General features: G+C 35.9%; 1 protein-coding gene across 2 annotated transcripts in view; it reads left to right on the top strand.

The window, feature by feature from the left end:
- DIAPH2 (diaphanous related formin 2) overlaps positions 1-23498 on the top strand; it is an 881199-nt gene that overhangs the window by 595531 nt on the left and 262170 nt on the right. For both annotated transcript variants that reach the window (XM_045817492.1, XM_045817491.1), the window contains one exon: positions 15071-15235. In XM_045817492.1, the coding sequence (XP_045673448.1) occupies positions 15071-15235 (165 nt within the window). The remainder of the gene's footprint in view (positions 1-15070; positions 15236-23498) is intronic.

The raw sequence follows: 23498 nt of genomic DNA, 5'->3' as shown, positions 1-23498 counted from the left end.
CATGTGCCCTGACTGGGAACCGAGCCTGTGAACCCCCACTTCACAGCCTGCTATTCAATCCACTGAGCCACACCAGCCAGGGCATAAAAAGTTCTCATTTGCTGAAAGTACTAAATCAGTAGTAAATGTGCAAATATTTTAATTATTTTCCACATATTCTTCTGAGATACATATCCTTATTTTCTACTTATTTTATTTTGACTGGGAAAAATAATTTATAAGCGGAATAATATTAAAATATATAAATATTCAGTTAATTTGATTCCAAAAATGAGCTGAAGACACTTCTCATATATATTAGACTATACAGCCATATTCATCATTTTTCATTAATACATTAGAATTTTTTATCTAAATTAAATACTGTACATCATTAAGTCTTTATTCCAAGATTGTTTCCCAAGATGTATTACAGTGTAAACATGTTCTTTCCAACCCCCCTTCCCATCAAAATATAGCTTGAAGTCGTCATGATAAAATAGATATAATGTATTTATAGAGACAGGATAAATCAAAAACAGTAAAGATGAAAGAATCGGATTAGACATTCCATTATCTTAATATGGTATCTCATGCCCAGGTTTATATCTTTACAGAATTTATTGGGTATATTTCACCCGCACTGTAATCTAACTGATTTTTTTCTCTCTGCCATCTGCTATTCAGTTAAAATGTTTTTGGATGTGTGCTTTATGCAAAAATAACTAACAGCCTAACATTTTGACACACTTTGCTCTTGTGACTTTACAATGCCTTGGTATTTGTAGATAAAAGAAATGCATTTTGGTTTATACATATAAATGAGTGAAAATAACTCCCCTACAGATACTCCCCCCACTAATATGAGAATACATTGAGATGCTAAAAGGAAATTACCCACTTAAAAAAAAACAATAGCTCTGGCTGGTGTGGTTCAGTGGATTGAGTGCCAGCCTTCAAACCAAAAGGTTGTCAGTTCGATTCCTGGTCAGGGCACATGCCTGGGTTGCAGGTCAGGCCCCTGCAGGAAACGTGCAAGAGGCAGCCAATTAATGTATCTCTCAAACATCAGTATTTCTCTCCCTCTCTTTCTCCATCCCTTCCCCTCTCTCTAAGTAAATAAAATCCTTTAAAAAAGCAATAAACTTAAGAAGATTGAAGTGTTAATATACAATAGAAGCATATGTTAACAATTGTTTGAGTGTTATGTTTTCTTTTTTTGTATATGTGAGACTGTTTCACTTATTTGGGTGCTGGTATATATAACCTGTTGTATCACTTGTTTGCAGCTTATCTCTATTTCTGAATTTCCTTAGATCAGCCAATGACTACTTTCAGTATTGTCTGGCAGCAACATATCTTCCAGGGCAGCTGGGTGTTAGTTACAAGGGGAAGAATCCACAGGCGGGTCCCAGCTGGGTACTCTGCTTATAGTTAGCTTAATTATAGAATGTTTCTATTGTCACTGTAGCTCCAATTCTATTGTTATTCCCTGGGTAAATCTGCTAACACTTAGAAAAGGCTTCTAAGTCACAAAGTAGCTCTAAATTGTAAGTCTCAAAATCTCTCTAGGCATATCCACTGTCATTTTTTTACGCTCTGCCTCCATTCCTAGACACACATACACAACGCATACACATTCACTCCTTCCGGGCTTCTAAGCAAGGCCTGTGCATACTAAATTGCCAGGGGAGAAGAGAAAAGGAGAAAGTCACTGTCTCCTCTACCATGAACTTGGAAGAACCCTGAGACTACTCAGACTTACTAGTAAAAATTTGGATTCATTTTGTGTCCATGCGTGTTTGTGTGGAGTTAATGACCTCAATTGAAGTTTGCCTTTTTACAAAAATTGTGCTAAAATACATAATATAAGATCTACCTTCTTAAGAGATATTAAATAACTATAAGCGCAATGTTGTACCACAGATCTCTAGAACTTTTTTCATCTTGTATGACTGAAACCATAGTTATTGAACAGCAAGTGTCCACTTGCCTCTAGCAACCACCGTTCTACTTTCTGCTTCTGTGAATCTGACTATTTTAGACTCCTCATATGAATGATATCATGAAGTATTTGCATTTCTGCATCTGGCTTATGTCACCTAGCATAATATCTTTCAGGTCCATCAATGTTGTACCATATCACAAATTGCCTCTATTGTATCATTGAATAACATTCTATTGTATGTATATATGACATTACCTTTATTCATTCATGTGTCTCCAGACACCTAGATGTTTATCCACCTCTTGGCTATTGTGAATAATGCTGCAATGAACAGGGGAATGCAAATATCTCTTTGAGATCCTGCCTTTTTCTTTTTTTCTTTTTTATAGAAGTACTGGCATTGCATAGCACATTGACATTGAAATATATATGATTCCTAAGATCACATAATTTTTGGAGATGTCATGAACACCTAGAGAGAACAAACACATTAAAGATATATTTGCAGTCCTAGTTTGTATCCATGTCACAGACTGAACACTGCCGAAGCTGTTGTGTTATTGTTTTCCCCAAGCAGAAAAATTTCACAGGCCACATTTTTATTTTTCATAACAAAGGAAAGAAAGGAAAAATAATGTGTTTAGAAATAAAGCCACTATATTTGAATATCTTCTTCTACATAAAGCATCTAACCATGTCTTTCAGAATTAATGCAATTTCGTATTTAAGACATGTTAAATTTATACTAGAAAAAGCACAGCATTCATTAGTGGCACAGTAAAAGAAATAAATAAAAAATGTGTATAAGCACACACACATGCATAGGTATACACACATGAATGCATGTATGTTTAGAGAAATTTTAAAAATAGATGAAGAGTTGCTAAAAAGCATAAGAAATGTGGTGCAAAAAATGAGATTTTTCTGAGAGAATTTCATTATAGCAATGAATACAATTTTCCTAGTGGAATTTCAGGTCTACGGTTGCTCCAAAATAGCTATTACTATATTAAATAAGCATAGAAAATGTTCTGAAATGTTTGACTGCCATGACTGAGACATTAATGTTCTTTATATCCCAAAATGCATTTGTTTTCAACCTTGCAAAAATTTTTAGTAAGTGAGGAAGAAGAGATTAGTACTAAGGTTAGGTTTACTGATCATCTAAAGAAAATTTATATAAGGCAATGGCATGAAGTGACTCTTAAGGGAAGATAGTTCCTGAAAGCTTAGAGAACTACAAGTTAGAAGTTTAATGTCAGAGGTGGCCAGCAGCCCAGATTAAACAAGAAATAAGAGTCCTCAATAAACAATTGGGTTAGAAATACAAAGTTTTGTTTCACTGCTATTATTTATTTTAGAGTAACAGGTTTGTCTTTGAGATAGTTTATTATTGGTTAAATTCAGAATGAGGTTGCTGTGTACTTACCAGGCCCTTAACCCTGTTTCATACCAAAAAAAAAAAAAAGCATGCAAAATATATTTAGCTTCAACTGCATTTACTCTAAAATAGGAAGGCAATGTGAAACTAAGCAACTAGCTTATATAATCAAGTATTTCCATTAAAGAAATCCAAGCACTGTCATCACTGTTTCTCAAGATGTTAGTGCTCCGTTTTATCTGAATGCTTCCAGAATCCATCATTTTACAGCTGTAAGGTTCCTCCTCTTTTCATTTCTATGAGAAGTGAATCCCACAGAGTACCTTGTCCATGCAAAAATGGTATTAAATACCTTGCCTCAGTTTACATGTTATTAGAATGCACCGAGTTGCCTCTTAACTGTATGAGTCAACTTGGTTTGGAAGACTTTTTCCTTTTTGATGCTAATTCTGTACCTCATTGGTGATTTTAGTTAAGGAAAGATAAGCAGGAAATAATAAAGCATTAAAAGCTGAATTTGAAACAACTACTTGGATTGAAAATGTGTGATTGGAAACTATCTATAATTCAGTATAATAATCCCAAAGCCTGAAATGGGCATTTGAAGCAAGTGTAAGAAAACTAGAACATAAAATGCCCAAAGAATATGGAGAAGTATTTTACAGTGAACAATCAATCCCAAATACCTAGAACTGTATTCTAAAGTAACATAGTAGAAGTGCATGCTGTAAAAAAATATTGCATACAATGATGAGAAACAGTGATTCTCAGACATTTGTCATCAGCATTTCTAATTTTATACCTGTATACAGTTATTCTTGAATCTATAATAATGGATCTTAAACTGCTTCATACCTAACTCTGGCATTACCCAAAACAATAAAATTTAATTCCCCAAAGACCTATCCTTGATCAAAATTGACACTGAGTATATGTTTCACTTCACTGACATTAGTAGTAAATGATCTTTTATGATCCTTGGAAAGTGTTAGCACAGACTGTGGGATCTGGTATTTTGTTCTCTTAGCTAAAGTTTGATTTTCAGAAGTCTATATTTGTGTGGTAGTATATCAAGGACAAACATAATGAAATGTAGGGCATGTTCAGTGGAATGAAGGAGTGTTAAGGGAGCATGATTAAGGCACTGTCCTGATCTAGATCTGACTGGACAAGAGGATGTCTTTGCCCCATTTTCTGTGGCTTTGCAGTTCTCACTATTTCCACACAAGCTGATCTCCAAGGTATCAAGGAGACCACATATTTCCAACTGCTTGTTAGACATGAACATCTGATGTTTCATTATGTTCGAAATTAGTTTTTTGTCTCCTGCCCCCAATAATCTTCCCTATCTTGTTTACTAAGTTTTTTTAATAAGTATACATGAAACATACCTTTGAGTCACATGGGCTGGAAAACTCAAGTGGCATCCTTAAATACTTCCCTCTCTCTAACTGCTGATATGTAGTCAGTCACCATGTCCCACGGACTCTACCTTTTCCTTGCTATTCACAGTGCTACTCTAATAGCTTCCTAGGTGCTCTCCCAGGGTTCAGTCTCTCATTTTTCCAAACCATCCTCCCCACTGCTGCCAGAAGTAGATTCCTACAAAAAGGTAAAGTCATATTTCTCTGTATAAAAATCATTGATTACTCATAGCCTACAAAGAAAAATTGACTTGCACGTGCATTCAACACCTTTCCAGGAGCAGGGAAGGAAAGACTTGCCCTCTGTATTCCTAGGTTTGGTAGCTGGGTCTATGAAACAAACTGACAGTAAGCAGGTGAACAGGAGGAAAAATACTTAGATTTATGAATTTTTGATATGTTCACAGGGACATCACAGGGGAAAAAGTGAATGTCCAACCAACAGTGAGCTTTGAGAGCTCACATGCCATCTTAATGAGGGAAAGTGAGAGAGGATGTAGGCCACTTAGAGGAGAGAATAATGGATTTTTAGGAAAGACAAATGTGCCCTTAGAAGAATAGATGAAGTCGTGATAGTGTGTGACAAAGTTTGTCTGGCTGTGGTATCAACTTCTAGTCTCCTCTTCTTTGATATGAGTCAACATTTGCTGGTTGATGAAAGTCCAGGAGAAGAGATTTATGACAACTGAGTTCCTCTTGGATAATCTGTCTAAGCAAATAAGGGGAGTTCAGAGAAAGCCTGTCCCTGCATTTGCTGTATTCTCAAGTGCTTGCAACTCAAAAGAACTCTCATGTCAATGAGGAATATTTTGAGGTGACTTATTCTGTCACTCATCACGTCTCCTTGCCTACTCAGACTGTGTTATCCTGAATGGTAAATGTTGCCTGATAACTGCAGATGTATTTACATCTTTGCTTATTATATTCTTATTGCCTGGAGTGTCTTCTCTTTGGGTAGAAAGATTCTTTCCATACCTCCAGATGGTACTGGAAAGTTACTTCCTTCTGAAGCCTTTCCTAATAATCGCAAAGTCACTCCTTTCTGTGTGTTTCCACATCTTTGTTGAATTCCTTTATGGAACTTCATTTATTTTTACCACACACTTTTATTTATTTACTTTTTATAAACCCGGGAAGCAGTATGGCATGCTGGTTAAATGCATATAGTTTTGTACTGTGGGGGAGTGGGAAGGGTACCCAGGGTTCATATCCTGAGTCCACCACTTACTATGGAGATGGCACTGAGAAAGTCAACTGATCACTTTTAGGCTAATTTCATCATGTGTAAAATGGACTTACTAATAGCATATATGCATCATGGGACCATTGGGAAGAATGAAAAAGGGAAAGCGTTTACTTCATTGTATGGTTCATTGTAAGAGTTCAGTGAACATTAGTTACTGCTTTTCCTGCTCTGCTATTATTTCTCTTACTCCTGGCTCTAGTTTATAAAGTCACTGAGGTTGGGAGCCATGTCTTACCACTTTACTTTCTTTTTCTCTACTTAATCTCTCAGAGTTTCTTTTACCTTGTCACTACAAGATTAATGATGCTGTGAGCCGAATGTGAGGTAAGGCTGGAGGTATGACTTGACCTAATTAATGTCTGTGTGCATACCATGGATATTAAATAATAGTACTGACATTCCAAAATATACTCATCAATCTCAAAATTTTATAATCATAACTCTTTTGCTATTCTACACACAACTATTTATTTCTAAACGCAAGTATTTTATCCCAATCTCAATAGTTATGTATTGGCTAACATCTGCTGTTTTTAACTACCTTTGATTCTTTGTAACATTCTTAATAATTTATCAAATATACTTTCATTGGATATTTATATAACATATACTCTCTTCATCAATAGTTAGGATGTAGCAAGTAGACTTTTTGGATAGTATTCTATATTCCATTAGTCCTGGGTTTGTTTGTTTGTTTTTTTGTTGTTGTTAGTATGTGTTGGGTGTATGTATTAAGCTAACATTTTTATACATTCCAGCAAAAGAAATCTTTTCCTGTTGCCTCCCTGTATAAAGTTCTTCAATGACTTAACATTTTTCTCAGAAAAAATTCAGCATGCTAGGGAGACATATAGAATCTGGTCCCTACATACCTGAGGAACTGTGTCTCTCCTATTTCCCACATACTCCTCAGGCTCTAGAATTCCAGACCTTTCTTCTCTTTTTTGTGTTCCTGACATATTTAATATCCTTGAGAGCCTTCACTCACACTGCCCTAGTGCTCTTTCTCCTGACTTTTCCCCTTCAGGTCTCTCTCAATGTTTGATCCTTAAAGAGGCTTTGCTATACTCATGGCTGACTCACACCCCAACATGAGCCTAAGTTAGGTCTCCCAAATGTACTCTCAAACAACCCATGTTTTGCAATGAAAGTTTTCAATTTGTAATTTTAAACATGTTTTTTTAATTTATTTCTTTAATGCATGTTTTTCCACTAAACTGTAATCTCCATAAAAGCAGTGTCCAGGGCCTTGTGTGAATACTCAGTACTATATCCTCAGCACCTAAAAGATACCTAGGCACTTAATAAATATGTTTGAATAAATGGCAAAATCACTGTGCTGTGTACCTCAGTGGGCAATGATAGAATCTGTCTTCAAAGGAAGGGTAAAATAAATGTACACAAAAGACACAAGGGAGTGAATAGTGAAAGGGTAGAGAAAAGTAACAGTGTTGATTGTACCTCCTACCTCTGTAATAACTATCATTTTTTGGCTTTAATTGGAAGCTGATTTAAAAGCATTTTCTTCATACCCAGCTGACTCAGGCCATCTGTGAAAAAGTGGGTTCATGACAAAATAGTTTCATTTCCCCAGTAACATAATGGCCTCCTATATGTTAAAAAGTGTAAATTTTGTTTTAAAATCTTTATCATTGACTGTGGTATCATTGTGATATTATTTAATTATCTATGCCTAGATTTTGTAATCTTAATTTTAAAATAATTTTGTAGTCAATATCCTGAACTATTTTAAAGTATTAAGTTGAATCCTAATGCAAATTAATATATGAATTCAATATTGTCCTTGTTAATGTTCTACATTTTAAAATATTTGCCAACTTACACTCATCACATAATGTGTGATTTTAAGTAAATTTCAGATGCTGTAATATGCCCTACTATTATTTTTAAGTTAAATTTTTGAAATATTAATAGTTTTATACTAAAATGACCATTTTCAATTTAAAAGGAAAAATTAATATTTTCTTTTTAGCATTTAGAGAAATCTTGTCTGGGAGGTTATGGGAAGAGGAAATACTATCTATGTTCTTCAATAAATTATCTATTTGTGACTTCCTTTTATTTAAGTGAATAATTATGCCATGTTGCTAACGAAAGCTTGTGTGAAGGTTAAGTGGATCTCAAATTGATTTTTCTTTCCATGTACTCAATAATCCAGCAGTAATGATGTTTAAATTTCAAGTTTTTATTAAAATCATAACTAATGTACTGCCTACAAAGATGAGAAATTGTAAAACTGATTTCACTCAATTAACTGTGAGATACATCAACCCCTTCATCCCCAGTGCTCTGCAAAGGCTTATTGCAGTTCTGACGGAACATGTTTTCTGTGTTAACAATTACCCTTTACATCAAAATTAAGTATAATGATGAACAGCTTTCTCTGACTAATATTTGATGAAGTACTACTACGTAAAAAAGTTTTCCTCAACCCTCTTAGGGACCCTGGCTCAATCACAAAATTTAACTCTCAATGGTAGATTAGTAGATTAACAAAGGAAAGTCATACAAATTTATTGAATATAACTTTCACATGACACTATACAGTTTAATAGGAAAATAAGAACCAAAGAAATTGTTAAACCTGTATATTTGTATGCTAGGATTGATAAAGAGTGGAAAGTCATGGAAAGATATGTTACATCAAAGAATATGGGGTGAGTATAGTAAAATGAATATGAGGTGAGTATGATAAACTGGGAGTAACTTAGCAAGGCCTGTTCATTTTGTTCTTCTTGGTATCCCTCCATCTTAAAGATATGGATGGTCCTTTTCTCCTGATATAAGGAAGCCACCTCTCATATGAGGGCCTTATGACTTACCTCAGGAGAGAAGGACCAAGAAAAGGTCAGAGTGACCTTCATGTTTCTTTTTTCTCAAACTTCTTCAGCTTAGAACATTCAGTATTCCACAGTGCCATATTTTGGGGTAGCATGTTATAAGCCCCATCAGCTATTTTACCAGTCAGGGGCAAGGTTTATACCTACCTTCAACAAATTTATGGACAGGCATGAACAATTCCCAAAATAGTCAAAAACAATATATACTGTACCTAAAAGTGTAAAGAAAATAATTTACTTTCTATTTGAGTACATGCCTATAGAAGAATTATAGCTGTATCGGGTTGAATTTTTTTTAATTGAAGTATATTTGACATATAACACTATATTAGTTTCAGATGTACAACATACTAATTCAACATTTGTATACACTACAAAGTGATCACCACAGTAAGTCCAGACAACATCTGTAACCACACAAAGTTACACATTTTTTTCTTGTTATGCAAATTTTTAAGATTTACTTTCACAGCAGCTTTCAAAGTTGCAATATAGTATTATTGACTATAGTCACCATGATGTTCATACATCCCCATAACCTATTTATTTTATAAATGGAACTTTGTACCTCTTGATCCCTTTTGCCCATCTCACTCAGTTTTAACCCTCTTCCCCTTTGGCAACTACCAGTCTCTTCTCTGTATCTGATTTTATTTTGTTTGCTAATTTATTTTGTTTGTTAATTTATTTTGTTTTTAGATTTCACATGTAAGTGAAATCATACCTTATTAATCTTTGGCTGTCTGATTGATTTCATTCTTTTATTGGCTGACTAGTATTCAATTGTATGTGTACATACATATGTGCTATATGTGTATGTCTATATGTATGTATCTGTGTATATATATGCATGTATATGTGTGTATATATACATTTTTATGATCTGTCCAGAAAATATCCATACCTATAATATGAAAAATAGAGACATTTACTGGAGAAGATACAAGATACAAGACACATTGTACATAGGACAATGATACCTCAGTCCTCTTCAAAGTAGGCACCTTGGGACCTCACACAGTTCTCCCAGACACCATCATCTGCCCTGTTGTATTTTCCTGAATCTCATCAACAGTCTGAAATATCTTCCCTTTCAAAGGTGATTTTAGTTTTCAGAAAAGCCAGAAGTCATGGGGCACCAAATCTGGGCTGTACTGGGGCTGAGTCACCTAGGTGATTTGATACTTCACCAAAAAACACTGCATGAGATGTGGTACATCAGTGGATGCATTGCCATGATGAAGCTGCCAGTCACCCGTTGTCCATAGCTGTGGCCTTCTGAATCATCTGAATAGTTTCCACAGAGAAATGTTCAAGATTAATGCAAAATTTGATATAGATTCATTGCTCTAGTCACTTAGTCATTTTGAATATAATGGCCACACAGCACACACAGCACACACAGCTTCACTCAGCGATGTCTACCACCCCCACTGACTAGTACAGTGAAGTCATTATTGTTCACGCATGTGCATTCCAGTCCCCTCTCCTTGGCTGTCAGGTTTCATCGATGTCATTACAAACCATTCTCATTGTATTAACAATGACTGCATCTTTTCCAGACCGCATATGCACACAGACTGCATCATTCATAAACACACACACATTACACATACATACAGATATCATGTGTTTATCCGTTCATTCATCGATAAACATTTTGGGTGATCTATAGTTTGGCTTTTGAAAAGAATGCTGCAATGAACACATGGGTACATATATCTTCTTTTAATATTTTTTGTTTTTTAAGACTTTATTAATTTTTAGAGAAACGGGAGGAGAAGAAGAAAGAAAGGGAAACATCAATGTGTGGTTGCCTTTCATACGTTCCCCCACTGCAGACCTGGTCTGCAACCCAGGCATAGGGCCCAACTGAGAACCAAACTGGCGATCTTTGTTTCACAGGCCTGCTCTCAATCACCTGAGCTACACCAGCCAGGGAAATTTTTTTTTATTTTTTAATGACAGTTTACATTCAACATTATTTTGTATTACTTAAGGTGTATAGCATAGTGGTTCCACAGTCATCTACTTTACAAAGTGTTTCCCTGATATTTCCAGTGCCCACCTGGTACCATACATAGTTATTAGAATATCATTGAGTATATTCCTTATGCTGTGCTTTACATCCCTGTGACTGTTTTGTAACTGCCAGTCTGTACTTCTTAATCCCTTCACCTTTTTCACTAAGTCCCCCAACCCCCTCTACTCTAGCAACAATTACTCTGATCAATACATTAATCATTGTATCTATGAGTCTCTTTTGATTGTGTTTGTTCATTTATTTTTGTCTTTCGATTCCACATAAAAGTGAAATCATGGTATTTGTCTTCCTCTGACTTATTTCACTTAGCATATAATATGCTCTAGGTCCATCCATGTTGTTGCAAATAGTAAGATTTTACTCTTTTTTATGGCTGGATAGTGTTCCATTGTGTAAATGTACCACAACTTTTTATCTACTCATGTATTGATGAGCACTTGGGTTGCTTCCAAGTCTTGGCTATTGTAAACAATGGTGCAATGAACATGGAGGTGTATATGTTCTTTCAACTTACTTTCATGTGCTTTACATAAATACCCAGAAGTGGAATTTCGTGATCATATGGAAGTTCTACTTTTAAGTTTTTGAGAAACCTCCACACTGTTTTCCATAGTGGCTGCACCAATTTATATTTATACCAACAGTACACAAGATTTTCATTTTCTTTACATCCTCAGGTTTGATTTGCATTTCCCTGATGATTAGTGATGTTGAGCATGTTTTCAGATGTCTGATGGCCCTCTGTATGTGTTCTTTGGAAAAAAAAAGTGTCTATTCTTTCATTCAGTAGGATAACTTTTTTATTTTGTTGACTTCCTTTTTTATTTGATTTCCTTCACTGCATAGACCCTTTTTAGTTTGATATAATCCCATTTGCTTGTTCTCATTTTCTTTTTGTTGCCATTGACACTGGCAGTTAGATGCAAAAGAAAAATACCACCAAGAACGATGACAAGAAGCTTACCACATATGTTTTATTCGAGGGATTGTAGGGGTAGAAAATACTTTTTCTCCTGCGCTTCTCCTTTTCAGAATGTCTCACTTTGGTACACAGACAGAATTTCTGAAATCAGGTTTTGTTCTAGAACAAATTTATGAAATTGTACATCACTACATAGACATACATTACCTGGTGAAAATCTGTGTTACTAAAATGGAAAACACAGTGTTTTTTCCTTTTTTATCCCTTGCTTCTTTTTCTCTGTGTTGTACAAATGTCGAGCCTTCTGAAATATGTAATTTAGTACTTTGCATTGAAAATAGAGTCTAAGTGAACTTTGAAAAGTGTTTCTGCCTAAAATGTCTCTGGAATGAGTGTTTCATTTAGGGAAGAGAGACTAGAAAACAAAAATTTCACTTTCATTCTGTGCTAAGAAATGAAGTATTTTGTCATATTTCTGCAACTTTTAGGTAGGATGTTGAACACTTTCTTAAAATTATAGAAATTCTCAGAGGTTAAACAAAAATGTGTTTGTAGCAGTACCTATAACACTTAGTTGGCAAAAATTAAGTAGAATAAGTCAGAAATACATTCTTTCAGGTCTATTGAAATCAAAATGGACTGGAGAGTTAAAAGATTTAATGTCACTTGTTAGTAGGGAACAGGTTGATGCGTTGCTAATGTGAATACTAATATTTCAGTAGCATGAAAAAGAACATGGGTAGGGGCATCTCCCTGTTTAAATCATGTGCTATCCCATAAGTGTCAGCTGTGAAGTAATTTTCAGAAATAGTCTGATTTCCCCATTGACTTCTGTTGTAAAACTGAAGCTGTGTTCCCATAGAAAATAAATTTGGCCCCAGGTTACAATAAAACACCTTGAAAATTTCAGAAAATCTTATAACATCAAGTATTTCTGGACACAGTTATAAGTACCTGATAAAATACTAGCAGAAATTATTAATACACAGTAGAGTGGGTCTTAAACTAGCATGCTGTGAAGCATACTATTATTCGTTTACAATTCCAAATCTATTACCTTTCCATTTAAAGACATTTTACTTCTGTGATTGCTGTTGTTTTTTAATAGATTTAACTCTAATTTTAGAAGGTGAATTTGGCTTCCTATATTTTTCATGGTTAGGCTGCTTACCTTCCTCTAAAGTGTTCTTACCAATTCTTATTCACAGATTATCAGCCATAGAAGGAAGACCAGAGGAAATGCTTCAAAATGGTCACAGTACTTGATTCTGTGTTGCTGAAAATTTGTTTACTTATGTTTTTATATTGCTAAGTCTCCTACAGAAATCATTTTCTTTTTTTTCTTTTCTTTTTTCTTTTTTAATCCTCACCTGAAGATATGTTTATTGATTTTAGAGACAGAGGGAAGGAGGGAGGGAGGGAGAGAGAGAGAGAGAGAGAGAGAGAGAGAGAGAGAGATCAGTTGCCGCCCATACGTGTCCTGACTTGGGATCAAACTCACAGCCTAGTTGAGGGAGAGAGAGAGAGAGAGAGAGAGAGAGAGAGAGAGAGAGAGAGAGAGAGATCAGTTGCCGCCCATACGTGTCCTGACTTGGGATCAAACTCACAGCCTAGTTGTACTTCAACCGGGATGTAAACCCAGTGACATTTTGGTCTATGGGATAACACTCCAACCAACTGAGTCACCTGGCCATAGCAAGAGATAATTTTCTATAAATATGTCTTCTATAATTAGGAAAAAGTACCATAATTTCTTTTTGTATGTATAAATTTAGATATGAGATACCTTTAGTCAGGCAAATTTATATATTTTATTTATTTTATGCTTTGAATAGTAGTGGTAGTTATCACTTTTCAATAAAATTTGTAAAACAATGATCTACTTAATTTCTGGATAACTACTACTCTAGAACATACTACTCAAAATACAGATCAAAATATAATCCGGGACTAGAAGCATCAGCATCAGCTTAGAATTTGTTAGAAATTATCTGGCCCATTGGCTCAGGCTCAGGAAACAGCAGTCTGGGTTTTAATAAGGTTATATTGTAGAACTACAGCAGAATCAATCTCTCTCTGTCTCTCTCTCTCTCTCTCCCCCTTCCTTCCCCCTCCATGAGCAATAAACACACACATATGTAACCTATATGGAATATGTGTACTGAAAAAAGAAAATAAATACATTTTTCTCAGTTTTTTTCTTTTTCTTTTTTATTTTTAATTGTTGTTCAAGTACAGTTTTCTGCCTTTTACTCCCATCCCAGCCCCACCCCCCAGTGCTCCCCACCTCCCTCCCATTTCCACCCACCCTAGTTTTTGTTCATGTGTCCTTTATAGTTGTCCCTGTTAACCCTTCCCCTTTCCCCCTGAAATTCCCTCCCCTCTCCCCTCAAGTCACTGTCAGCCTGTTCTCTATTTCAGTACATTTTGTTATATTTTGTTTGTTTGCTTGTTTTGTTGATTAGGTTCCACTTATAGGTGAGATCATATGGTATTTCTTTCACCGCCTGGCTTATTTCATTCAGCATAATGCTCTCCAGTTCTATCCATGCTGCCACAAAGGGTAGGAGCTCCTTCTTTCTGTCTGCTGCATAGTTTTTTATTGGTGTTTTTTTGTTTTACTGTACCTAGTACATAAAAGAAAAGATATGAGGTACTTTGCAAGTACTTATACTTATTTGTTTTGACTTAGCAAACATGTTCTGCATGGTTATACATTAAATACTTCTGCCTAATTTATAGATTTTCAAAACCCACTAACAGATATAATGACACCAGCAACTGGTTATGGACTGAAGTGTGTCTGCCCCAAAATTGTATGTTGAAGCCCTAACTTCCAGAACCTCAGAATGTGACTTTTTGGAGATAGGGCCATGGGAGAGGTAATTAACTTAAAATGAGGCTGTAAGGGTGGGCCCTAATCCCATGTGACTACGGTCATCATAAGAAGAGGAGATAAGGACACAGACAACACACAGGGACCACCATGTGAGGATACAGCAAGGAAGTCACCATATACAATAAGGCAATGAGCGAGGCCACAGAGGAAACCAAACTTGCCAACAACTTCATACTAGATTTCCACCCTCCAGAATTGTGAGAAAATACATTTCTGTAGTTTAAGCTACTCAGTCTGTGGCATTTTGTCATGGCACCCTAGCAAACTAATACATAAGTATTTGTAGAAATGGTGATATAATTCAATCTAACATCTAGTGATTGCCTTTGAGGTACTATTGGATCATGTTCCTTAACAGAAAGCTACAGCTTTACAAAGAGTGCCAGAGAGCAGTATGACAAACTGTCCACCATGCACAGCAACATGGTAAAGCTCTACGAGAATCTTGGAGAATACTTTGTTTTTGACTCTAAGACAGTGAGCATAGAAGAGTTTTTTGGCGATCTCAGCAACTTCCGAACATTGTTTCTGGTAAGTAATATATCTTAAAGTATTACAAAGCCTGTTGCTTTTGTTTTTAAATAATGTCTTCTGTTGGAATTTTATATACCTATTAACCATATTGATTTGTTATAGCCCTGTAACAGTAATTGACAGCTATTTTATACCTGGGGGCACAAGTAAAAATTGTTAGGTGACTTAATGTATAATGGAGACCAAAATGAATTATCTTCAACTTTGGGTACACAGGGGAGTTTTTCTACTGAAATTCTATAGAAAATCAATGAATTGGTGCTTAAATGATCCTGATTTTTTACAACATAATACTATAATTTGACCTAGCTTAAAATTCATATCTAAAGTATTCTTTCACATAATACATTAAAATACTATGATTGATTAACAAGTTTCTTTCATAGTCTAGATGAAAAATGGATTCTAAGTTGAACTATATAAATACCTTGAATACTTAAAGTTTCTTTCAGAATGTGGGCTCTTGTTTCCAGCTATAACTCTCTCAGGGATAATATTAAATATTAGCATTATTTGAAGGGGGCAATTAGTCTGCCAATTATGATGGTAGAGGGAAACAAAAGTTTTGCTGTATAAACAGCGTAGAACTACTCTGTATCCAGCTGTGGAGCAGAAGAGCACAGACTCTGATTATGGTAGTGAAGAAAGATACGCACTATAGTTGATATCAAACAGGTAAAGGTTCATCTATTTTAAAGAAGGAATTCTAGCAGTTAACCCCAGCAGGAAGACCAATCAGCAAACTAATTATTGTAGTTCAAGGTATATTTCTATCAAAAGTAGTTGTTTGTTAGATAAAGCTCCCTCTCTTAATTAATGGTGGTTACCCCTGAAATCATTTGGATTTGGCATCTTGTACAGCCTGTGAGATAGAAATATGTTTGCAGAAAGTGTTTGCTTTCATCTATCAACCTAGGACATAGGACCCAGAGCACACCCCACTCTTGGTAATAGAAGCTAAACCAAAAGCTTTCATAAATATGATCATTTATCTTCATTTTTTGCTGAAAATATAACGTGTTTTTGGCCTTTGGTGTTTGCCTCTTAATAGACACACATTTTTAACTTTTAAGCTGGCCAATAAGTAGTAAAATATGTTATACTGATAATGAGTGGTCCAACTAATTTCAAAACTTTAAAGTCATAAATAGTATATGAACATATGAACACCCAGGTTATATCCACTTAGATTATTTTCAAAATGACAAAAACAAAGTATGTGAAAAGGAATGAGGACCAGAAAAGACACTTCCATTGACATACTGAAAAGATAAATCCAATGGGTTATATTTATAATATCAGTGTCTATGGGTGAATGGAGAGAAATAAATGTAGTTAATATTATCAAGTCCCTCATTTTAACATGGATTGTACCTTAAAATATTACCTGTACTCCCCTTCCTGCTCAATACATAGACACAGGATAGAATTTAGTACACGTCTCCCATGTTAGAGCATTTAATGAAGGAACATTTCTGTGTGACAGTTTATGGTTAGTCATATTAGCCAGATACTTAGAAGACTTGCTAAGAAGTATACTCGTAGTACTTCTCAATAATAACTTGTTTAAAACATGTAAGGGTATAATTGTTAAGAATACCTGAGTCTGTGCCCTTGGGCTATCAGTAATAAGCTATGTGACTGTAGGTAAGTCATTTATCCTTTTTAGCTCTTTGCTTATTTATTTGTTCATTCATTTATTCATTTAGTAAAGTGGAGGGATTATACTGCTGATCTCTAAGAACTTATTCTTTAGTAGTGTATGAGTCATGGTTGGAATTTCATAGAGTTATATATGTGCATTACATACCTAAAGACACATACACATATGTCTACTGGCTTTACTTTGCATGTAGCTCAAGTACAGGGAAATGATTTGTCACAAACCATTTTCATTATAAATAAGTTGGCATTCGGTATTCCAGTGTTGAGTGCATTTAATTTCTTGACAAACTGCTAAGATTCAGTTTTGAAGCTTTTGAAACAGGTAACCAGCCTCCACACTGTGTCCCGGCCAGCCATTGCCATCTTAGACAGAATACTACTACTACCACTTCTCTCTACCTATCTTTAGTGACTGGCTCACATAAAAACTAGGTGTGCAAGTTATTAGCTCTTTTGAATTGGGTTGGTCATGTAACCTCTCTGGGTATCTGTTTCTTCTTTTACAAAATTTGGATAATTCCTGCCATGTCTTCCTCACTGCTATGTGAAAACACCATGTAACTTATGCTATGCAGATGAAGAGTATTATTAGCTCTTCTCTATCTATCCATTTGATTATTATGTATTGATTACCAACTTGATTTTGGTAGTGCTTTAGTCTAGGGATAAAAGGAAGAGAATAGTCTCCCCCTATACGTAGGTAGAGGGAAAGAGGCAAATAAATGAAATATAATTGAATAAGCACTATCTTAGGAATATGTCAGGGTGCTATAATAATATTAAGGAAGAACTGCCTAACCCTTCCTGAGCTGGCCAGAGAAACCTTCATAGAGAAAGTAACATTTGGGCAGAGTCTGGGAAAATCCATAGGAGTCTGACAAGCAGACTTTGACCAGCAGATTTAAGGGTTTTACGCCTGACCTATAAGCCAAACACTCCTAAATCAACATCACCAACTTCAGTCAATCATCTGTGTCCACCATGTTCCTGTCTCATAGTGAGCTTAAAGAGAGTTCACTCTCCCAGGGGAAGGAAGAACCCTGAAGGAAAGACAAAAATTGTAATCGCCAGAAGTTCCAACTTTTTTCGCGTTTTGTGTGTTTGACCTCAGGGTTCTTAGCGCTAAAAGCATATTGTACTGTAGATGGAAGCAATAAAATACCAGTAGTGCTGAGAAGAAAATAAGAGTTCTGATTCATGTGCTACCAAAAATTACTTCCAGATGAGCTCAGAGTTTCATTTTGTGAGATCTATTTGGCATGTGTAGCATAAACAAAATGCACATACCAAAAAATCTTCCTCAAAGGGATATCCTCTAAAGGATAGGGAAAGTGGAATTAAACAAAAGGGGTTGACATGGATTAGGACCTTTTTCAAACTAATAACTTTCAAATTAATGAAAATGAAATGGGGTATTCTTCATGAGACATTGCTGTATTCAATATCTGTTTTATAATTATTCGATGTCATTAGTATTATTCAACTAATGAAGATATTAAAGATATTCAAGATAAGTGTGCTATAAAAGTATATTGGCATAAAGATATATGTTATTGGAAGCATTTCTAATTTCAGAATTAAGACTCTCCAGTTGGCTTCTCTGAGATTGGAGTTTTAAAAGCTGTTTACATTATAGGCAAGATTAATTAATAATTCCTAAATTTAGGTTGAATATTTTGTAGAAGAAAATAAAATTCCATGTTTATATAATATCTAAACATCTTTTTCCCTTATTCTTCTTTATCCTTCAGTCATTCTACTAGTTCAAATAGATGAATCCACAGTCATTTTTAGGGGCATTATTTTCAACAGAACTTTCAAAATCAGTGAACCTCATACATTTTGTCACCATGCAGTCTCTTGCTTAGACATAAAAATTAACTACAGCAGTTGAGAAAGTGTTTGAGGTGAATATAATACTTTAATAAGTTTCATAGCTCCAAATAAACTATAGAAAATATTTTTTTATTTTTAAAATATGTCACCTTCCTACTGCTTCTGTGTATTTTTGTCTTGTTTTTTAAAGAACAATATGTTACCTAGGCACTCAAGAAATATTTGTTATGTATGTGTTCTCATTCTATATCTGATATACTAGAAGGCTTTATAGAATTAGATTCATTGACATAACTTAAGAAGGAAATGTTACCATTACTACTAATCATGCTAGAAGATTTTCCCTTAACAAAATAAGTGCCACTGTTCATTTGATAAACTTCAATATTTTTAATCAGGACATTACTTTAACAATTCTTGAACAGCTGTTAAAGGAACATCAAAATGACTAAGTGTTAGGAAGCTAAGTGATATGTATAAATCATGGAGTTTTTATCCCATTATTCAGTCTTATTGCTTCTACCTCCTACATACCTTTGAATCCAGCCATTTCTCTCCAAGTCCATTGACACCATTTTAGTTCAGGTGCTCCAATCTCTCACCTGCACTATTACAATGATGCCCTGACTGGTATCTGTGTCTGCTCCTCTTACCATTACTAACTTTGAATGACATCCTTTTGGCCTCAGGATAAAACCTATGCAGTTCAAAATTAAAGTGGTTTACAAAATCTAAAGAACTGTGGTTACTTAAAGGCCAAACCATCCAAGTATGTCTGAATGAGCCATGTACAATCACTTAGCATGACCTCTTCTCCCAGACTGGGATGTCAGGTATGGAAGGTGAAAGCCACAGAACAACACAACAGCAAGTGCCCAAGGGGACTTGAATCTGTTAGAATAGGAAGAAACTTTGGGAGTGTAGTATCAAAACTAAATGAAATCTCAGACACAAATGTGTGATTGTCCTTATGCCTTAATTGCTCCCATAGTTGTTATGGCATGGGGAGTTATGGGAACCAAAGTCACTCTTAATTCTCAGTTAGGGATGTGCTTCTTTCCATCTTATTACTTGTTCTTTTAAAATCTAAACTTGTCTGAGAGCTCCTTGTGTTGGCTCATGAAGATACTTAATTTTGAGAAGCTCTCATGCCTCTCAAGCCACCTTCCTCTTTAAAGAGGAAAACAATCATGTCTAAATTGAAACTATGATTGAAAAGCCAAAGTAAGCATCTGCATTTTGGTAGACTCAAAATACTAAATTGATAATATACAGAGCATTTTATTCATTCATTAAATGCAATTTACCTTTAAAGAAATGAGGAGGAATTTTTGCATTGAAAGATTGCATATGTAATTCCTGATCTAAGAAAACTAAGTTATTTTGACACATTTTTAAACCTGTAATTCACAAAACACTTGACATTTAATGGTAACTTTAGTGCAGTGTTATAAAAATTCTGGACTTACATAAGAAACCAAATATATTCATTAACAAAGAAGAGACTTAATCAATCATGGAAACTGTTATCCAGAATTTCATCAACTAAAATTTCCATTAGGTGCCTCATAAATTGATACATCTTTCCTTTGCCAATAAAATGGTAATTAATATTATGATGATGTCCACAAAGATCCTGATGTATCACTTGGATAGTATAGTTTTATTTATAAGATAAATGTCTCTAGTTCTCATTACCTATGAATTCAGATGGGAGGTGCCACCTTAGTAACGATAATCCAAATATCACAAATTATTTCTTCTTTACCCATTGTGTGGCAGGACTGAGCTCCCTGAAAAGTTTCGGTTCCCAGAGTACATCAGGAGTAATCTCCTGTTGGCTCAAAATATTGTCACCTACAATCACTACCTGATATTATCCCACAAATATTTGAGTGCCTGCAATTCTAGGATGCCATAACATTGAACAAAACTGACAAAGCTCTGCCTTTATTTCTCCACCTCCCCTTACTAAATGCCTTTGCTGATAAAGTTGTTTTCTTGGCCCTCAGTGGAAGTGTCTGCCTATGTCTGGGGGGCGAGTTTGCAGTCTCCTACTGCTCCAAATTTGCCCCCAGTCCTCACAGTACCATAATGGGCTTATCCTCAGTGCAGAGATAGCCATGCTTCACAGGACCCTTCATAAAAACTGTTCTTTTCCCTTCTCTCATGAACCCTTTCTCCCTAGTCACTTAAATTTTTTCAAGTCCTGGAGAGCTGAAGGGTTTAAGACCATAAAATCCATGATTGCTCTCCTTCCTCCATTTTGTTCAGGAACCTAGGCATGTATCTTCCTTTTCCTAAAAGACAGAGATAAATAAAATACCAGCTCAAATACTTTCATGCAAATAGAGCCCCTAAGGGCCCACAGCTCCCTCTATTTAATCACACACCCAGATAATTCCCTTTGAGCTCAGCTGGGACCACCCATGCTACTGTAGCCTTAGGTTTACTTTGATCTACTGCAACACTTTGAAAATAGGCAATCCATGTGAAATATATGGTAACTCTATTAAGCAGAATATTTGACCAGAATACCTCATTCTCTAGCTGTGCAGAGAACAGCCTTTACTGTATTACACACAGATCTTTGGATTCTTCTTTAAAAAAAGGTCTCACCTTTCAACTGTTGTATTCTGTTTGACTATTTACTCTAGGCCAAAAGTAAATGTCCAATTTTACTGAAATGATTGTTCCTTGTATACAGAAGTTAAATATTACAATATAAGGAACTAAAGGAATATGTCATAATGTAACTGTGCAAACTGGGCTTTGGCCACTTGGCACCCTTATATATGACCCACCGATTTATGTTGAAGGAAAAAGATTTTTATTAACAGGGATCCTACCTTGGTGGAGTGGGGTGGGGAGAGAACTGACAGCACTCCTGCTCAGAGCCGTCCTCTCCATGAGACCCAGAAAAAACTTCTCTTGTTCCCTAAGACTACAAGCCAAAACCACACCCAGAAGTTCCCCATTTTCTTGTCTGTTCTTTTGGAGTTTAAGCCAGCCATGCAAACAGATCTTCATCTTCTCTGGAATGTGCACTCAATGGTTTCAGAGTTGCCATCTTCTTGCAGCAGCTCTGTCCTTCAGGATCTAGGGTGCACTGTTATCAGTCTCCATGTAGGGATCTAGGAATTGTGTGCTGTGCTGCGCCGGATCATGGTGTCTCAGGTGCTGGAGCCTGGCAAGGAACATGCCCCAGGATTGGGCTCTCATTCATGTGTTATCTAAGCCTTGGTGGGTCCAGCATCTTGTGGTCTCACAAGTGCTCCCATCCATGTGTAGAGCAGGTCCAGAAACCCAGAACATCCAACTGCTAAAAGCCCAAAGAGAAAGCTTGCACCAAGCTTCAAAGAAAGAGAATGACTTCTCCATACCAAGTGCCTGTACCAAGAGTGCAAGCAAGTCAGGAGAAGAAAGTCTTTCCATGCCGTTGATTTTAAAAGGCCCTCCCAAAATCCCATGTGCACAGAAAGCCAGTGAAAGTGCCCAGCTTTTCCTATAGTGCATCAGTGTTCACCATTTTTGTCACCTCCTTGGTGTTGTTGACCCACATTCAGTCAGCGGCCACCTTTAATCAGAGAAAAAGTTTCCCAGCCACACACAGGTACACAGGTATCTGTCCATCCAGGGTGGGGCATCCATCTGGCCCCTGCAGCTCCCCACCCAGCACTATATAAGCTCCCACCACCATAGCTATGTTACCAGTTCTCACAGTCAAGTTGTCTTTGTTTACAGTTTGTCCCAGGCAGCAGCATCCTTCTGCATGAAGTCCACCCCTACAGGTTGTTTTATACTACCTTTGTTATGTAATGTGCCTTAAACTCCATGCCTTCTCCATCAGCACACTTTCCCCCTTGGAGAAGGCATGGTATTTTTAATCTGCCACCTCAGCAGTCTTCATGTGCCTCACTGCTTCTTTGCAGGAATTGGGGGGTGTTACCCCGTTTTCCAATGACCTCTGGTCTGACCTATCCTGTTACAGTATTGGCATACATGGTATGTAGAGGACCCAAATTCCCCAACAGAATTAAAGTGCCTATTGGTATTAAGAATGTTTAAACATGTATACATTTTAGATTAATATTATAGGATTATAAAATATCATAAATGTTTCTAAAAATATTTCTGAAAGTTGTTGGCATTGTTTATGGCAAGCTGAATATCGCCCTTTAAAAATATATGACAATGAAATAGTTAACGCTGAAAAATACTAACAAAATCAGTTCAATGTCTACACTTTTCTTATTGAAGTCTAGTAAGAACTAGAACCAGGAAGCAAAATGCAGTATTTTTAGTTCTAGTGACAATACCTCAAATAGAATTTTTCAAGGAAGTACTCCCTATAAATAAGTTATTATTGAATTATGTCCAAACACCAAGCAATAGGAAAGTTGTAAGATAAGCAGCAGGGTATACAATATGACCTTTTCCAGTGCTCTTAACATTGTCCAAAGCTATTATCATCAAAGTCTGCTTGTTACAACCTGAGCAGGAAGATCCTGAAGGCTAATGGTACCAGTACCATTCTCTCAGCTTCTTGAACTGTTCTTGATTCAGCTTCATCCTCATTTGTTTGTCTATTTTTTAATGAATCTATTATCAGAAAAGATGCCCTAGCCCTGATAAAGGTACTGGGAGGCAGTACTCTCCCTGGAAACCTACCCATTGAGCTCCTTTTGACTGATCTGCCTACTCCTTCTTCTCTTCACCTCCCCCTACTTCCTCCCCAGTTGCTTTACCAATTTGTTCA

This window comes from Phyllostomus hastatus, unplaced genomic scaffold (assembly GCF_019186645.2).
Source record: "Phyllostomus hastatus isolate PE091 unplaced genomic scaffold, TTU_PhHast_1.1 phas_scaffold_28, whole genome shotgun sequence".
NCBI lineage: Eukaryota > Metazoa > Chordata > Mammalia > Chiroptera > Phyllostomidae > Phyllostomus > Phyllostomus hastatus.
Note: the sequence above shows the minus strand (reverse complement) of the source record. Positions and strands in the feature narration are given on the sequence as shown.